Source organism: Acomys minous (assembly GCF_964271855.1).
Source record: "Acomys minous genome assembly, chromosome: 9".
Taxonomy (NCBI): Eukaryota; Metazoa; Chordata; class Mammalia; order Rodentia; family Muridae; genus Acomys; species Acomys minous.
The window spans coordinates 49396018-49411777 of NC_140490.1; the positions used below are offsets into that span (position 1 = coordinate 49396018).

At 43.7% G+C, this 15760-nt stretch overlaps 1 protein-coding gene across 1 annotated transcript in view; it reads left to right on the forward strand.

Annotated features, from left to right (window-relative positions):
* Positions 1-1366: 1366 nt before the first annotated feature.
* DTNBP1 (dystrobrevin binding protein 1) overlaps positions 1367-15760 on the forward strand; it is an 85706-nt gene continuing 71312 nt past the window's right edge. Inside the window, exons 1-3 of the mRNA XM_084795897.1 lie at positions 1367-1531; positions 9280-9333; positions 11049-11099. Of these exons, the coding sequence (XP_084652023.1) occupies positions 1476-1531; positions 9280-9333; positions 11049-11099 (161 nt within the window). The 5' untranslated portion in view covers positions 1367-1475. The remainder of the gene's footprint in view (positions 1532-9279; positions 9334-11048; positions 11100-15760) is intronic.

Below are 15760 nucleotides of genomic sequence, written 5' to 3' on the forward strand. Positions count from 1 at the left end.
CAGTGCTCTTTTTGTTTTGTTTTGTTTGTTTTTGTTTTTGGAGACAAGGTTTCCCTGTGTAGCCCTGGCTGTCCTGGACTTGCTTTTGTAGACCAGGCTGGCCTCGAACTCCTCCCGAATGCTGGGATTAAAGGCTTGGGCCATCACTGCCCTGGACTCAGTGCTCTTATTATGAAGTGAAGGTTCATGTTTCTCACACAATCAAGTGTTCAAGCATATGAAGCTATAGGGAACACCTTATATCCAACCTCCAGCAGGGAGCGAACTCATTTTTATTTTGATTCAGCTAATGAAGCATGTGCCTGATACTCACGGAAGCAGAGCTTCTGATGATGAACCTTGCCCATCTAGTCATGTAGCCTGTTCTACAGCGAAATGAATCCTTGTTTTGGAAGTCTGCACCCAAGAAAAAGGAATGCGGGACTATACACGCTGGAGTCACAACCATCCCCCCTTCTTCCTAAAAAAAAAGGCTGGGAGTGTTTATGCTTATCACCTTTTCTGCATGGAAGACAAGAGTAAGGGCTGGGGACACAGTTCAGCGGGGTGCTTGCCTAGCATTGCCACGCAGGATGCTTGGGATGCCCCATGGGCACCCGCTGAAACAGTTGAACAGAAAGGGGGCAAGGCTGAAAAGACAGATGTAGGTATCAGTGCCTTGGTAGAAACTACAGTAGATGATGGCTAGGATAGCCCAGGGAGAGAGGAAGAGGAGACTGTGAGTGCAGTCTTGTAAGCAGCAGGGATGAAAGGAAAAATAGAGACGTGCAATTGCACTGAGGATAACTGAAAAGTTGGGAAAAGATTGGCACAGAGAAGTAATAAGGAAGCTTGGGTCGGTGATGGAGCCTCAGTATGAAAGATGTTGAGTTCCACTGTCCTCCCCCTCCGCGCGCCACGCCGCATGATCGTGGGGGCGGGGGAAGGGTAACAAACGGCTTTGGCAACATGGAGGTGTGAAAGGCACAGAAATTTGATGAGGTCAGTTAAAATTGTAAAAAAAAAAAAAAAAAAAAGAAAGGGTATGGTGACAGGTGATCATCACTGCCAAATCCTAGACACTGTAGTTACTGGGAGGCTCGGTAACCCGAGACAGATTCCCGCAGTGCTCTTCCGCCCCTTGAAAGCCAACTCTTCACTAAAGAGCGCAGGGACTGAAATCATCTTTTCAAGATGCATTTGCGTTGTAGAGCTATAACCATGGGGAAGGCCCAGCTAGGCTAGAAGCAGGCAGCTGGCTTCCCGACCAGCCCGCGGAGAAGGCGAGCGCGTTCGCGAAGGCCCCGCCCCCTCGGCGCAGCCGGAGCCTTTCCCTGCGCGCTGCACTGCGGCTGCGCGGTCCCGGGGCGCGCGGAGGGGGCGGGGACGCGGAAGGCGCGGCGGCTGCGGCGTGAGGCGAGGAGCCGGCGGAGGGGCGGGGGCGCCGGGCGGCGTGGGAGGCCGCTACGGCGCGAGGCCTGAGGGGAGGGGACGCGATGCTGGAGACCCTGCGCGAGCGGCTGCTGAGCGTGCAGCAGGATTTCACCTCCGGGTGAGTTACGCGGTGGGCGACGCGGGGCCGCCGTCGGGTCGGCGCGGCGAGGAGACAACGAAGTTCGCAGGGTCCCGGCGGCGGCGGCGGCACCCGGCCACTTTGGTCCGAGCGGGCAGGCTGCGGCTCTGTCGCGGGGCAGCGCTGCCTGACCGGCTAGGACGGTCACGTGAGAGGCTGTGTCCTATGCACCGGGAGCCCGCCGGCCTACCCGGGGCAGGACCCGCCCGGGACGTGCCTCAGCCTCCAGTTTCAGCCCCGACACTCTGCCGTTCGGCTCGAGCCTCAGCCGTCAGTCAGCCTGGCCTTCTCTGCCTTTGCCCGGCTTTTAACGCCCCTCATGGAAATGCTGGGCCAGAAGACCGGAACTGGAGCGAAGCGGTTTATACCCGGAGTTGCCCAAACTTTGGACTTCCCCGGGAACCTTTCGCAATCTGGCCTCTCGGAGCGTCATTAGCTAAGCCTGAAAGGCAGGGGATAGGGTCATTAAAAGATCCGCAGGTGATTCCCATGGACTGCAAAGCCTGGGAAACGTTAATGGGTGCCAGGCTGCCTCTAAGCACTCTTGGAGGATTTTACTTACCACTTAACCTGACTTCAAGTTACCCAGTCCCTTGTCTCTACTTCCGAGACTTACCTCATAGAATTTATTGAGACCATTGCTGACCGTGTTACATACGCAGTAAGCACTGTTTGTATAGTTTTTAGTATTTAATTCATTTACGGCTTTTATTGCTTTCCGAGAAGTGTCATCTTTATAAAGGATCTGCCATCCCTTTTGTTCGTTTTTTGTTTTGAGACAGTGCCTCACACTGTAGCCCAGATTGGACTTGAACTGGTGGAAACAGTCCTGCTTCAACCTTCCCAGTGCTGGGATTCCAAGCATCTACCATCATGTCTTGTTCGTCTGTCAAGTGTTTGTGGAGTGTTCCTAATGCGAGGGCACCCTAGTCTCCCCCCGCCCTTTTTTCTTTTTTTCTTTTTTGGTTTTCTAGACAGGGTTTCTCTGTTTTAGCCCTGGCTGTCCTGCACTCGCTTTGTAGACCAGGATTGCCTCTAACTCACAGTGATCCGCCCCCGAGTGCTGGCATTAAAGGCGTGTGACACCACTGCCCGGCGAGGGCACCTTGGTCTTCAATGCTACTTTCATAATTAATGGGAAAAATGTTAGCTGATCTCTCGTCTCAAGGAATAAAAATGCTTACACTGTCTGTTGACTAGTAACCAACTGGCAAGCACTTGAAAGCTTCCCACGCATATAAAGCATTACTGATGATTTTACTTTTGTATTCTCGTCAGTATTAATTATGGGTGCCTAAGGAATTATTCAGTTATAAGTGTTTTTTTTTAATGTTTGCATTTTTAAACTATAAATTTAGGAAAAGTAACTTCTTTTTTTAAATGTAAATTAAAAAAACATGTTACTGTTTCAAGGAATCCTTCGATGGCTTAGCAGTCCCTTTTGGCAGATGCTAGAATTGTAGCTCACATGATTGTCTCAGAAACCAATTCCTGTGCCTGGTGTTGGCTTACAAGGCTTCTTGTTTAGGAATGTGGACTCTGGACCCCACAATCCCACACTGTCTTCCAAGATCTGGGTAGCTTAAAAGGTTTAGAGTTTAGTTAGGGACAGGAGCTGGGGAGATGTTGTTAGGAACCCCCTGGAAATTGATGCCATAGCCTGGGGACAGTTTAGGGTTAGACCTTCTGAGAACATTTTGTTTCACTTAGGTTCTTAAGTCTCAGTTTCCTTTCTGCACAGGTTACTTAGCTGACAGGCCACCGGACTCTGCACCGTTATCCTGTTACCTGGCAGGGGAATAACACTCTTCAAATTATGTGTGTCTGCCTGGGTAAAGGCAGCTCTAAACCACTGAACCTTTGATCATGTCTTCTAGTTTCCTACACAATTTTTATTGAGAGAACAAAACAAAGCAAAAAATCCATTTTTTAATTTTTTCAATATTCCTGCTTGAGAGCTACTTACTTATTCTGTTTTACGTACTTGACCATTTTGGCCTTGGCTAAGAAATTAAACACAGCACCGTAAAAGTAGCTTTCATTTTCCTGGCTTATTTGTTGTCTTGGAGGCTTACTGCATCTCCTTCTGCTAATTTAGGCCTAGTCCTGGAAGTTTCTAGCCCTCTGTACAGTCTAACCTAGGCCTAGAATGTTTTCAGCCTCTGAGACTTAGTGCTTAGTAAGCTCACCCTTACTTGTTATTTCTGAGCTTGGGGCTGGCTGGTTCAACTCAGCTGCTGTTCTGGCTCAGACTCTTCTAAGTCAGCTGACTTACTTAATCTGGCTTCTCTCTCAGCACAGAATTGCTCCGCTTGGCCTCAAACTAACTCAGCAATCTGCTCGAAGCTCTGGCTTCTGGTTTACTTGTCTTCACCTGAATTTTCTCTTTGCTTCCCATCTCTATTACTGTTTTGGTATAAAAATTACTCTGCCTCTTAATCTTAAGTAGTTTCCCTTTCTTCTCTCTCCTCCTGTTCTTCCTATTCTGTCAAATCTTTCTCTGATTCGTCACCTTTTCTGCCACTCAATTAAACATCACTTTCAAACATGAGTGCTTCCTTCTACAAACTAACTTTACCTTCGTTTGGGATTAAAGGCATGTACCACCATGCCTGGACCTAAGCTTTTCTTTACCTGATACTTGCTCTATACCAGGCTGGCCTTGAACTCAGATCTGTTTGCCTCTGTCTCCTGGATTAAAGGTGTGTCTGTATACCGGCTGGATCACACAGATCTAGAAGACCTTTGGATGTTACCTTTTGCCAGCTGGATCACATAGCTCTAGAAGGTCTTTGGATGTGATCTCTTGCCACAACAGCTATGTTCTGAGTAACATACCTCTACACAGTATACATTCAGTTGTAATAGGCACTGAGGGATTCAATTGAGCTGTGGCAGACTATCAGATTGAACCTGGTGTCCCTGTGGGACCCTTGGTAGGTAGAGCAAGTGTTCGGCAGACAGAGCAACTAACTGCCTCCTAAAACAATTTCGTGTGTCCTGTGCTCAAGTTGCAGTCAGTAGGTTCCTGAGTTTGATGTGTGCCGTGTCATTCCTCACAGCTGGCAGGAGCAGTGACTCTCAGATTTTCTCCTTGTTTCAGTTTCTGACAATTTATGTAGCTCTGGAGTCTTAATTCCAGGAAAATTTCCTTTGTGATTTTTTTTTAAATCTATGTTTGTTTTTGTGTCTCTGTGTGCATATCATGTATGTGTAGTTGCCTGCAAAGAAATGGTGAGGGCATGGGGTCCCCTGGAGCTGGAGTGACACAGAATTGTGAGCTGCCATGTGGGTGCTGGGAACCAAACTGGAATCTTTTGGAAGAACAAGTCTTCTCAACTGCTGAGACATCTTTCTACCCTCTTCCCTGAAATAGGACTATTTTATTGTTCTCCTAAGAGAATGACACTTTAGTGACAAAATCTTACCCATTGATGTCCTCCATGACTCCTCGGAGCCAGGAAACTGCCATCTTGTGGAATTCAACTGCTTCCCAAGTGCAAAAGAATGATCCAGGCTGGGCTTGCTTACTATTTATAGGACGCCCCTCCCCTGAGTATCCAAGGGCTCCCTGCTACCTGGTTGTTCCACACTGCATATGGCCTCCAGAGAGGGCTACCTGGCATGACTGGAGAAGCTGAGCTCCCTCTTGTTGCTACAGGCACCCACACCCCTGTAAGCAGTGCCTCACCTGTGCTCTGTAAGGAAGCTCAATAAGCTCATTGTTTCCCCAAAGTGAACTTTGTAGATAATATGGCCAGGGCCAGGAAGAGGTCTCCCCAATGGAAGGAAATTTAGCCACAAGGGACCTCAATATCTATATTCCTTCAGACCTAATGGGAAATACATTGTACAGTCATGATTGTCACAGAGCACAGTAGAGGTTATAGATGGCCTGGAGGAACCCAGGTTGTCTCTAGATTTCTAGCCTTTTTTTTTCCCCCCAATGCTGGGAATAGAACCCAGTGGCCCACATGCTAGGCAGGTGCTTTACTGCTTGAGCACCACACTCCACTCCTATGGCCTTTCCTCTTAAACTTTATCCATGGTAGCAGCACCAGCACAAACCTAGTGTTGTGACTGTATCGTATTCTTCTCCCTAAGTGGGTAGCAGGTGCACCCAGAAGCCTTGGAACTGGGGATCATTGCCTCTGGGTCTCATGTAGAGTTTTCCTGAAGTTCTGCTTTCATTTGACTTGGTTCTTGGAGCCATTTTAGGGGTTCCTGTAGAACAGGCTTCTTTTTTTCTTTGTTTCTTTTTTTTTTCTTTTTAAAGAGACTGGCTTGGCTCTGTGGGAAACCACTAGAAGAACATACTTTGCTGTTTTGTTTTAAGCAGATATGAGCAAAAGCATAGGTATTAAGCATGTAAAGCTCTTCAGGGAACTGAAACTCAGATTTCATGAAGGTTTATGGCTGTATATTACAGGCTTGTGTTTCTCATTTGTCATGCTTTCAAAGGTGCTGTTACCCCCAGCTCTCTTCTTGTTCGATATCTTCATTTTTTTTCTCTTCTTTGTAGTTTTAAATAAAGTATTTAATAATTTAATTTATAGTTTGGTCTGTAGGCAAAGCTTTGCTTGAGATGTTGTCTTTTCTAGGATTTCTTTGTTTCCTCAGGTTTTTTGTTTTGTTTTGTTTTTGTTGTTGTTGTTTTGATTTTTTGAGACAGAGTTTCTTTGTGTAACCTTGGCTGTCCTGGAACTCACAGAAATCCACCTGCCTCTGCCTCCCAAGTGCTGGGATTAAAGGTGTGTGCTATCACTGCCTGGCCCGTTTCCTAGTTTTTAGGTTCTGGGAATGTAACCCAGGACTTTGTGGTAGACAGGCGGTCTGTCACCAAGTTACTCCCTCAGCTGACAGGCCCTTCCTTCCCTCCCCACCCCCAAATGTAAGTGCTATGTGTATGTATGTGCAGGTTCATGTACCCATGTGTTGTGAGACAGTAGTACCAGGTGCTTTCCTCTTTTGCTCTCCACTTTCATTTTTTAGACTTACTTTGTTTACGTGTGTGAGTGCTGGTCTGCGTGTGTGTGTAATGTGCCCTTTTTATGTAATCCATGCTTGATAAAGGTGCGAGAGGCCATATGCTCAGCTTTGCATTGTCCATACCAAGAAGTGTTTGACATCAGGCTGGATCTTACAGCTACCAAAGCAAAGCCCAGTGAACTGAATGTTAGAAGACACTAGTGATGTGTGAACTCAGATTAGGGTGCATTTATCCTCTTCAAAACTTGAAGAAATAAATGTGCTAGTGTCAAGTTAACACGTCTGGAGCCTTCGAAAAATAAAATTATTGAACGATTGTAACACATTTGAGGTTCAGTGGTTGAACGGCAAAGTGTGCTTTAGTTTGTTTATTAGGACAGTCCATGTATTGGTATATGCACAGCACCTGTACCATCTGAGATGAGAGTCTGTGGTTTGGACAGAAGACCGAGAATAGGGTGGGAAACCCTTTCATAGGAACTGGTACATTGGAAGCTCTGTGGTGTTTCACCACAGTAATGTGCATAGCTTTTCTCTCTCTCTCTCTCTCTCTCTCTCTCTCTCTCTCTCTCTCTCTGTGTGTGTGTGTGTGTGTGTGTGTGTGTGTATGTATGAGTGAGGCCATGCTGGTTCTGTTTTTCTTTCATCACTTTCCACCTTGCTTTGTTTTGTGAGACAGAGCTTCTCTTTGAACCTGGGGCTCACCAATTCCACTAGGCTGGTTGGACTTTGAGCTCCAGAGAGCTGCCTGTCTCCGTTCCCACATGCTGGAATTGTAGCTGCTGCCTTGGCCTTTGTGGATCCTAGGGGTCTGAACTTAGGCCTCAGGCTTGTTTTGATGGAGCTCTGCCAGTGAGGCTGTCTCAACTCTGCTTCTCAACTCTCTTGATAGTGATGCACTTGTCCTCAAGTAATAACTGTGCTTTTCGCTGAATTAGACCTTAATGTTCTCATATTAGAAGTTTTATTTAGTTCTTGGAAAATCTATGTGGTTGGATAAAATACTAGCATTTTATATTTGAGGAAACATGGGGATTCACCTGGATTAGTATTTCTTCCCCAGTGTCCATGAGAATATGAAATAGAGTTTACTAAGTTTGCAGCTCAGAATTTATCTGAGAAATGTGGGTGTCTCCATGTAGAAATGCTAGACTACCTCCAGTGTTCCTCCCAGACTTAAGGGTGTTTGTATAGAGCAACTGATTGGCTTTTAAAAAAAGGGGAAACATATATTCAATGTCATATTTTTATCTAAAAATAAGAATAACAGAGCCAGGTATGGTGGTGCATGCTTTTAATCCTAGTACCAGGAGGCAGAGGCATGTGGATTTTTATAAGTTTGAGGCCATTCTGGTCTACATAGTGAGTTCCAGGACAGCTAGGGAGACATACACAGTGAAACTATGTCTTTAAAAGACAAACAAAAAAGAACTTAAAAAAATAATAGTGCCTATAACCCACATCTTTTTCTTTGCTAAACTTCCTTAATTCTTGTTCCCTTGCATTTTATTCTGTTTTGTTACATTGATAATGGTTCTCCTCTTCCTCCTTCTTCTTCTTCCTTCTCCTTCCTCCTCCTCCTTCTTTAATGTATAATGAGAAAGATTATTTAAAGACTTTCTGTTGTTAGAAAAAAAATTTGAGACAAGATCGCAGGTTGGCCTTGAGCACTTAACCACCCTAGCTCAGCTTCTCTAACTGCTGAGATTATGGTCATGCGTATCCATGTCTAGCTTAAAAACTGTTTTGTTTTTTTTTTTAATAAAAGCTTCAAACATAAAAACAGAATAGCTATGGGAACCGTATATACCCGATTCTCGGTCAACAATCCTCAAGTGTTGGCATCTTTGTCTTTCCTGTCATAGTCAGTTGTACAAGATCCACAGCACCTCTCATGGGGCTGCCTATTCACTAACAGACGGTCCTAAATGTGCTGCCACAGTCATGACTAACCAAATTAACACTGGTTCATTGATTGATCAGTCCATAATCAGATTCCCTTGCTTTTTAGAAATGCCTTTTTACAGCTGATTTCCCAAACCCAGATCACATACGTTCCACATATTACATTTGGTTAAAGACCAGTTTTTTAAACAGATGGCTGTTAAGGAGCCGCACAGGGAAGCTCTTGCTGGGTCTTACAGCAGTTTCATGTTCTCTCTGATAATCTCTTACCTTTTATTTCAAATTAGTTTTTGCTCTTTTATGTATGGGGAGACAGAAAAGTTGGTATGTTAAATTTAAGAAATTAAAAGATGCTTTAGCACTATGCATTTGAGAGGCCAGTATAGATATATGTTATGAAGACAGCCTTAGCAGTACCTTAGCCATGCCCTGCAGCAGGGCCTACCACCTTCTATACTCACCTGTGTACATAATCCCACTTGAGTAGGTACACTGCTATATATCACAGTCTTAGGAGGACTCTATCTAAATTGTCACTACTTACTGCCTTTCAGAGGTTGGAGTGAAAATGGTAGAACATGGCTGTAAAAACATCCTCCTTGGCTTTTGTCTGTGAAGATTTTTCTTTCATTTATTTATTTATTTATTTTATTTTTATTTTTTAGGACTTTATATAATTTCTTAAACCCAGCTAGAGAGATATACAAATTATTTTTTCATTAAATGGATTGCTGAGCATTGTAATTTTGGGAGTGGGGGGTGGGCTACAGCCCCTATGGGGTTGAAAATCTCTTGTCTTGTTAAAAATATATTTTATATTTGTTAATTTATAGGCTGAAGACTTTAAGTGACAAGTCAAGAGAAGCAAAAGTAAAAGGCAAGCCCAGGTAAGTTTGTGCCAAGAGCTTTAGTTGTACAGTTTGAATTTCATATAACTTTCGGTTGAGTTTGTAAGAGAATCGTTTTATTGACTTCAGGTCTGTTGAGTGCATCTGACCACAATAAGGTATTGATTCTTTATAAATATTACAACACATGAAAATTGTAGTAAACTTGTGAAATGATTTAAAAGTATAAATCGTTTTACTCTAGGACAGTCAGTAGTCATTGTTGCTGACAATTAATTAGTATGCTAAGATCAGGATTATAAGATCTGGATTACTGAAAAGCAAATTAATAATGAAATAGAAGTTGATAAGTGAGTCCTTGTAGACATGTTACATGTTTTATAGGTGAACGCTAGCATTGTGTTGTTTTTTAAAAGTATGTGACCAAATTCAATTTCAGCTGCAAACAGTGAGCTTTGATACAGCATATTTTTTAATCTAATATTATATGAAAATTTTTATTGTATTATATGTTAGAGACAATCTCTGCCTGACAAAGTAATATGGTTTTGTTGTAGGACACCATCCTGAAGTAATGTACTTTTCTAAAATTTAAGTAAATTGTATGTTGGTGTTCTGGATTATGTGGGACAATTGATCAAAGAAAGATGGATACAGCGGGATGAATTTCGGCTGCTCAAGCAGCAGGGGAATCAGCCTCTCAGTGACTGAACACTGGCAGGGTCCTGGAAGCACTTTTTATTGTTCCATAAAAGGCACTTTTAAGAAGACAGTTTCCACATATCAAAACCTTCCTGATCCAGGGGTTGTCTTGAAGGAACCGTCACCTAAAATAATTCTCAGCCATAGAGACTTCCTGGTGTGCCAGGCAGGTCTGTCTCAGGGCTAAGTTATACAAAGGCTCTGAGAATCCTTTAAAGGAACAACTCCATAAAACCACAGATAACAATTGCTGACAAAAGGCCACTTCACAGCCTTAGGTGCCATCACTCCAGATTCATGCCAGATACAATGGTTTTGCTAAAATTCTCCTACATTTGTATCTGTGTGTGCACGCATATGCCTGCACATAGGGCATTTTATGTGCACCACTTGTATGAGGGGCCCACAGAGGTCAGAAGAGGGTACCAGATCCCTTGGAATTGGCATTGCAAGCAATTGTGAGCTGCCTGATGTGGTACTGGGAGCCAAATCTGAGTCCTCTACAAGAGCAGCTTGAGCCATTTCTCCAGCATCTTAATTGGTGGTTTTAATTTTTTCTAAAAAATTAGGTATATGGGTGTTTTGCCCACATGAATGTCTTTCATGGAAGCCAGCAGAGGGTGTTGGGTCCCCTGGGACTGGAGTTACAAATGGTTGTGAACAGCCATGTGGGTGCTGGGAATTGAACCAAGTCCTCTGGAAGATCAGCCTGTTTGTTCTCTTAACTGCTTCAGCCCCTCATTAATGGCTTTAACATTATTTACACAGGGCTGGTGAGATGGCTCAGAGATTAAGAGCACTGTCTGCCCTTCCCAAGGTCGTGAGTTCAATTCCCAGCAACCACATGGTGGCTCACAACCATCTACAATGAGATCTGGTGCCCTCTTCTGGTGTGCAGGCTCACATGTGGGTGGAATACTGTCTAAATAATAAATAAATCTTTTAAAAAGTTATTTATATAATAATTGTCAATGCCTGAATTCTTGTGTGTGTAACAGTTTTTTAAAGTTGAGTGGATCCGCAGCAGCTCTAATAAATGTTTCTCTTGGCAGGACTGCTCCATATTTATCAAAGTACTCCGCTGGACTGGAATTACTTAGCAGGTATAATATGGCCCATAAGAACATGAAAAAAACTTGCAGCATCATTATCATCATTAGAGAAGTGCAAATAAAAACTAGTCAAATACCCCTTCATGTGTGTCAGCATGTCCATCTAGAAAGATGTACCATGCTAAATTTGGAAGGGCCTGTGCGAGGTAATATCTTCTTCCTCCTGAGATAGGGTCTCTCTACATAGCTCTGGCTGTCCTAGAACTCATGTAGACTGGCTGGCCTTGAACTCAAAGAGATCCACCTACCTCTGCCTCCTGAGTCCTGAAATTAAAGATGTATACTTCTACCGCCAGCTTGAATTAACATTTTTATACATTCTTGGTGGGCATATAAAATGATACAGCCACTTTGGAAAATAGTTTCATAGACTGACAGAAATTTAGATACAGAATTACCACTCAAAACTGCAATTTTACTTTAAGAAATTGAAAACAGAGAGTTAGGTATGGTAGCACATGCCTGTAATCCAAGCACTTGTATGTTAAGGCAGGAGGATCATGAGTAAGCTTGAGGCCAGTTTGCACAACATAGTGAGAGGGGTTCTCTCCCTCTCTCCTCTCTCTCTCTCTCTCTCTCTCTCTCTCTCTCTCTCTCTTTCACACACACACACACACATCTGTCTCCCTCTCTCTTTTTCTCCCTCCCTCTCCATCCCCTCCCACTGTGTGTATTTATATCTTTATCTACATGTACACAAAACTACCTGAACCCTGAATATGTGTAGTAGTTATATTCATAATTGAAAAAGAAGAAACAACATAAATGTCCGTAAACAAAATACCCATATAATAAAGTGTTATTTAGCCATGAAAATGAAAGACTGATACGTGTTAAACTTGGATGAAATGTAAAGGATTATGCTAACTGGAAAAGGATGCAGCACAAATGGCATATGTTTGTCAGCCACCTCTGTAAAATCTCCAGAGCAGCAAACTGTGGGGAATAGAAGATAAGTGGTTACCAGTATTTGGTGGGAGAGGCAGGTGGTAACAATTGCTAGTGGGTAGGTAAGTATGAGGCTTCTTTTTAGAATGATGAAAATATTTTAGTGATAATTGCACAGTCTTATGAGTGTAATGACAGTCACGACTGATACACCTAAATCTGAATTTTATAGTATGTCAGCTGTACCAGAAATGCTAGGAAATAAGTCTCTATGTTATTAATGTTGGTCACAGTCTCTAACATGAGAACTGGCCGGTATATACTGTGGAAGATAGCTACTTCCCTGATCTATATTTATTTGTTTCTATACATTGATAACCAGTGTTTTTAGTTTGTAATTAGAATTTTTCTTTTGTAGTTGCTAAATCTAGAGGCCTTTTACTCCCTTGTTTGAGATTACAAATGTTTATTTGGTGCTAGTTCTTTTCTTGTGTTTGTTGTGTAAAAGCTGTAAGTGAACCTGAAAAGAAGTATAGTTAAAAACCATTAGTGGGAGCTGGGCGTGGTGGCACGCGCCTTTAATCCCAGCACTCGGGAGGCAGAGGCAGGTAGATCTCTGTGAGTTTGAGGCCAGCCTGGTCTACAGAGCAAGTTCCAGGATAGCTAGAGCTGTTACACAAAGAAATCCTGTTTTGAAAAACCAAAACCAACCAAACAACCAACCAAACAAACCATTCGTGTACCACTTACATACAAACTGCATGGGACTGCATCTAGAGTCTTATGCTAGGCAGGCAGACACTGAGCTATGTGCCCAACCTGTTTCAGTCACATTAATTCCTCTACCTAAGTGGTTGCTCTTGAACATTCTGTTCTACTCTTTCAAGGATGGCACCTAATAGGAAGAAAGGAAGGAAGGGAGGAAGGGAAAAGAAAAGAAAAGTGATGGGAGGCAGAAATCAGATGCTGGCCTTTTAAAACTGCTTAAAGTGTCTTTGGCATAACTGAGGGATTTGTAGCAGTGGCTGCCTCTTTGTCTACACCTCCCTGATGAGAAAGAATAAGCAATGACCAGAACACAGCTCTCTAATAACTGTAAGACAGGTTTCTTATTACCTGCCCTTGCTCTGCATAAGTTGCTTCAAGGAGCAAGTACATGGTTACAGCTTTGGGTCCTGGGGGCCTATGGGCATGGGTAGCTGGCACACTAATAAAATCAGATTGACCAAAATTAAAGCTGTTTTCCATCTAGGCCTTCCCCTAGAATTAGCAAATCATCAGACTGGTTTCTTAAACAGAGTCTGTCAGTGTAATTGGGTCTCCTTAGTGAGACTAACTCCTAGTGCTTCCAGTTCTTTCCTCTTTCTTCTTTGTCTTGTAAATCGTAGCTCTGTGTGTGCTCACATGGAGGTCAAAGCTTAACCTCAGTGTTATTCCTCAGGTGCCCACCTTATTTTTTATTTTTATTATTTTTAAGGCAGGGTAGGTTCCTGGCCTGGAACTTGCCAAGTTGATTATACTGGCTGTCCATTGAACCCCAGGAATCTTCCTGATTTCATCTTACACAGTGCAAGGATTACAAGTGGCCACTGTTGTGACTGACATCTCTCCCTGGTATCACTGGTTTTTAAGAATCAGTCTTTCAAATCCCTAGAGTTCTAATGCTTTATAAAAGCCTTGTCCAGCACAGAAGGTAGCTGTTTACTTGTTAATCTGCCTATGGACTCTTCCACTAGTTCTGTTGTAGTCCATAGAGAATGTGTTCGGTAGTTATTTGAATTAAGTAGTGCATTATGAGTATGTTTTTTCCTTTCATTTTTCTGTCATTGACTTAAATATGAAAGCAAAATTTTTGATTGAACTTATAGCCAGGGTCTTCATCTCGGTAAAATGTGGTGTCATCCATGTACTAAAAATGACTGCATGGGATTAGTTTCAAGGCTGCATGAGATGTACAATGTTTGTTTTGAGGGATTGTCTTGATTAGATTGACCTGTGGCCACATCTCTGAGTGTATTGTCTTGATTATGCCACTGAGAATGGCACCATTCCCTTGGCAATGGATCCTCTCAGGAACGAAAATTTGAAAATTGTAACTGACAGTTAAGACCCGTGAAAGGCTAAGTAGCATGCCCTTGTAGTCTTTGTATTAGAGTGTCTATTGCAGTGCCCAATAATAATAAAGAAAATTAACAGTTGGGTGTGGTGATCCAGAATCACCTGGGAAAGAAGGCTCAAAGATGAATTGTTTAAATTAGGTTTGGCCTGAGAGCATGTCTGTAGGGACATTGTCTTAATTATGTAAATTGATGTGGGAAGACACACCCACTATAGGTGATACAATTCCCCTGGTACCCTTCAGCATCTGGTGGGTGGCCTGAGCTCTGCTTCTGGCAGATTGGTCTGGGTGCTGCTTGTCTCTGGACAAGAACGGATGACCTCGAGGTCACTGGTCCTGTGTCTTTCAAGAGCAGGTAGAGTACTTTAGGGAGAGGCCCATAGGGTAGGCAAGGCTCCTGGTCTCACCAGGGGAGGTGGAAATGATTTTCCACTGGGTGTTACAGTTTAGCTCTTTTAGAATAAGATTGCTGGTATCAGGTATCAGATAGCAATGGAGACTCAAGAGCTCCACAAGTTCATGATAGTACCAAAGTGTTAATAGCCCTTTGTGGAGGACATTGGCCAAAGGAAGTTTGAAATGTTGGCGGAAGGATGTTTAAAACCAGCTGGCAGGCCGGTCCAGTGAGACGCCATCCCAGCTGTTCTTCAGCAGTGGTCAGACTGAGCTAGTGGCAATGGAGCAGGCTCCGCTATCGCTGCCTTGACTGCTTTGACCAACAACCAAGCCCCAGGCATCCAGCGGTGATTCTTACCCAAAATAAGTGGAGCCTCTGACAGTCATGGTGGAGGAATGACGGAAGTATTTGAGAGAGCATGCCAGCCAGCTTTTATTTATAAACCTCGGGCAGTGGGGAGGGCTTGTGAGTGAATGTGTCTTCCTCACTCAGGCTACTGGTGCCAGGAAACTTAATCTACATGCACTAGCACAGGGTCCTATCACAAGAAGGAAAACCCAGTATTTTATTATCCTATGGTGGGGAAAAAACTTCTAGGTAGGATTAAAGGTCATTTGCTTAAGGTTAGGATCTCCTTAGCATAGGGTGGGGGTACTTCCAGAAATCCCCAGGTGCTTGCTGAGCAAGTTTCTTATCAGGAAAGAGTCAGGCCTATAATCTTGCCTGAGATGTCTGTGTGTGCACGCATATGCCTGCACATAGGGCATTTTATGTGCACCACTTGTATGAGGGGCCCACAGAGGTCAGAAGAGGGTACCAGATCCCTTGGAATTGGCATTGCAAGCAATTGTGAGCTGCCTGATGTGGTACTGGGAGCCAAATCTGAGTCCTCTACAAGAGCAGCTTGAGCCATTTCTCCAGCATCTTAATTGGTGGTTTTAATTTTTTCTAAAAAATTAGGTATATGGGTGTTTTGCCCACATGAATGTCTTTCATGGAAGCCAGCAGAGGGTGTTGGGTCCCCTGGGACTGGAGTTACAAATGGTTGTGAACAGCCATGTGGGTGCTGGGAATTGAACCAAGTCCTCTGGAAGATCAGCCTGTTTGTTCTCTTAACTGCTTCAGCCCCTCATTAATGGCTTTAACATTATTTACACAGGGCTGGTGAGATGGCTCAGAGGTTAAGAGCACTGTCTGCCCTTCCCAAAGGTCGTGAGTTCAATTCCCAGCAACCACATGGTGGCTCAC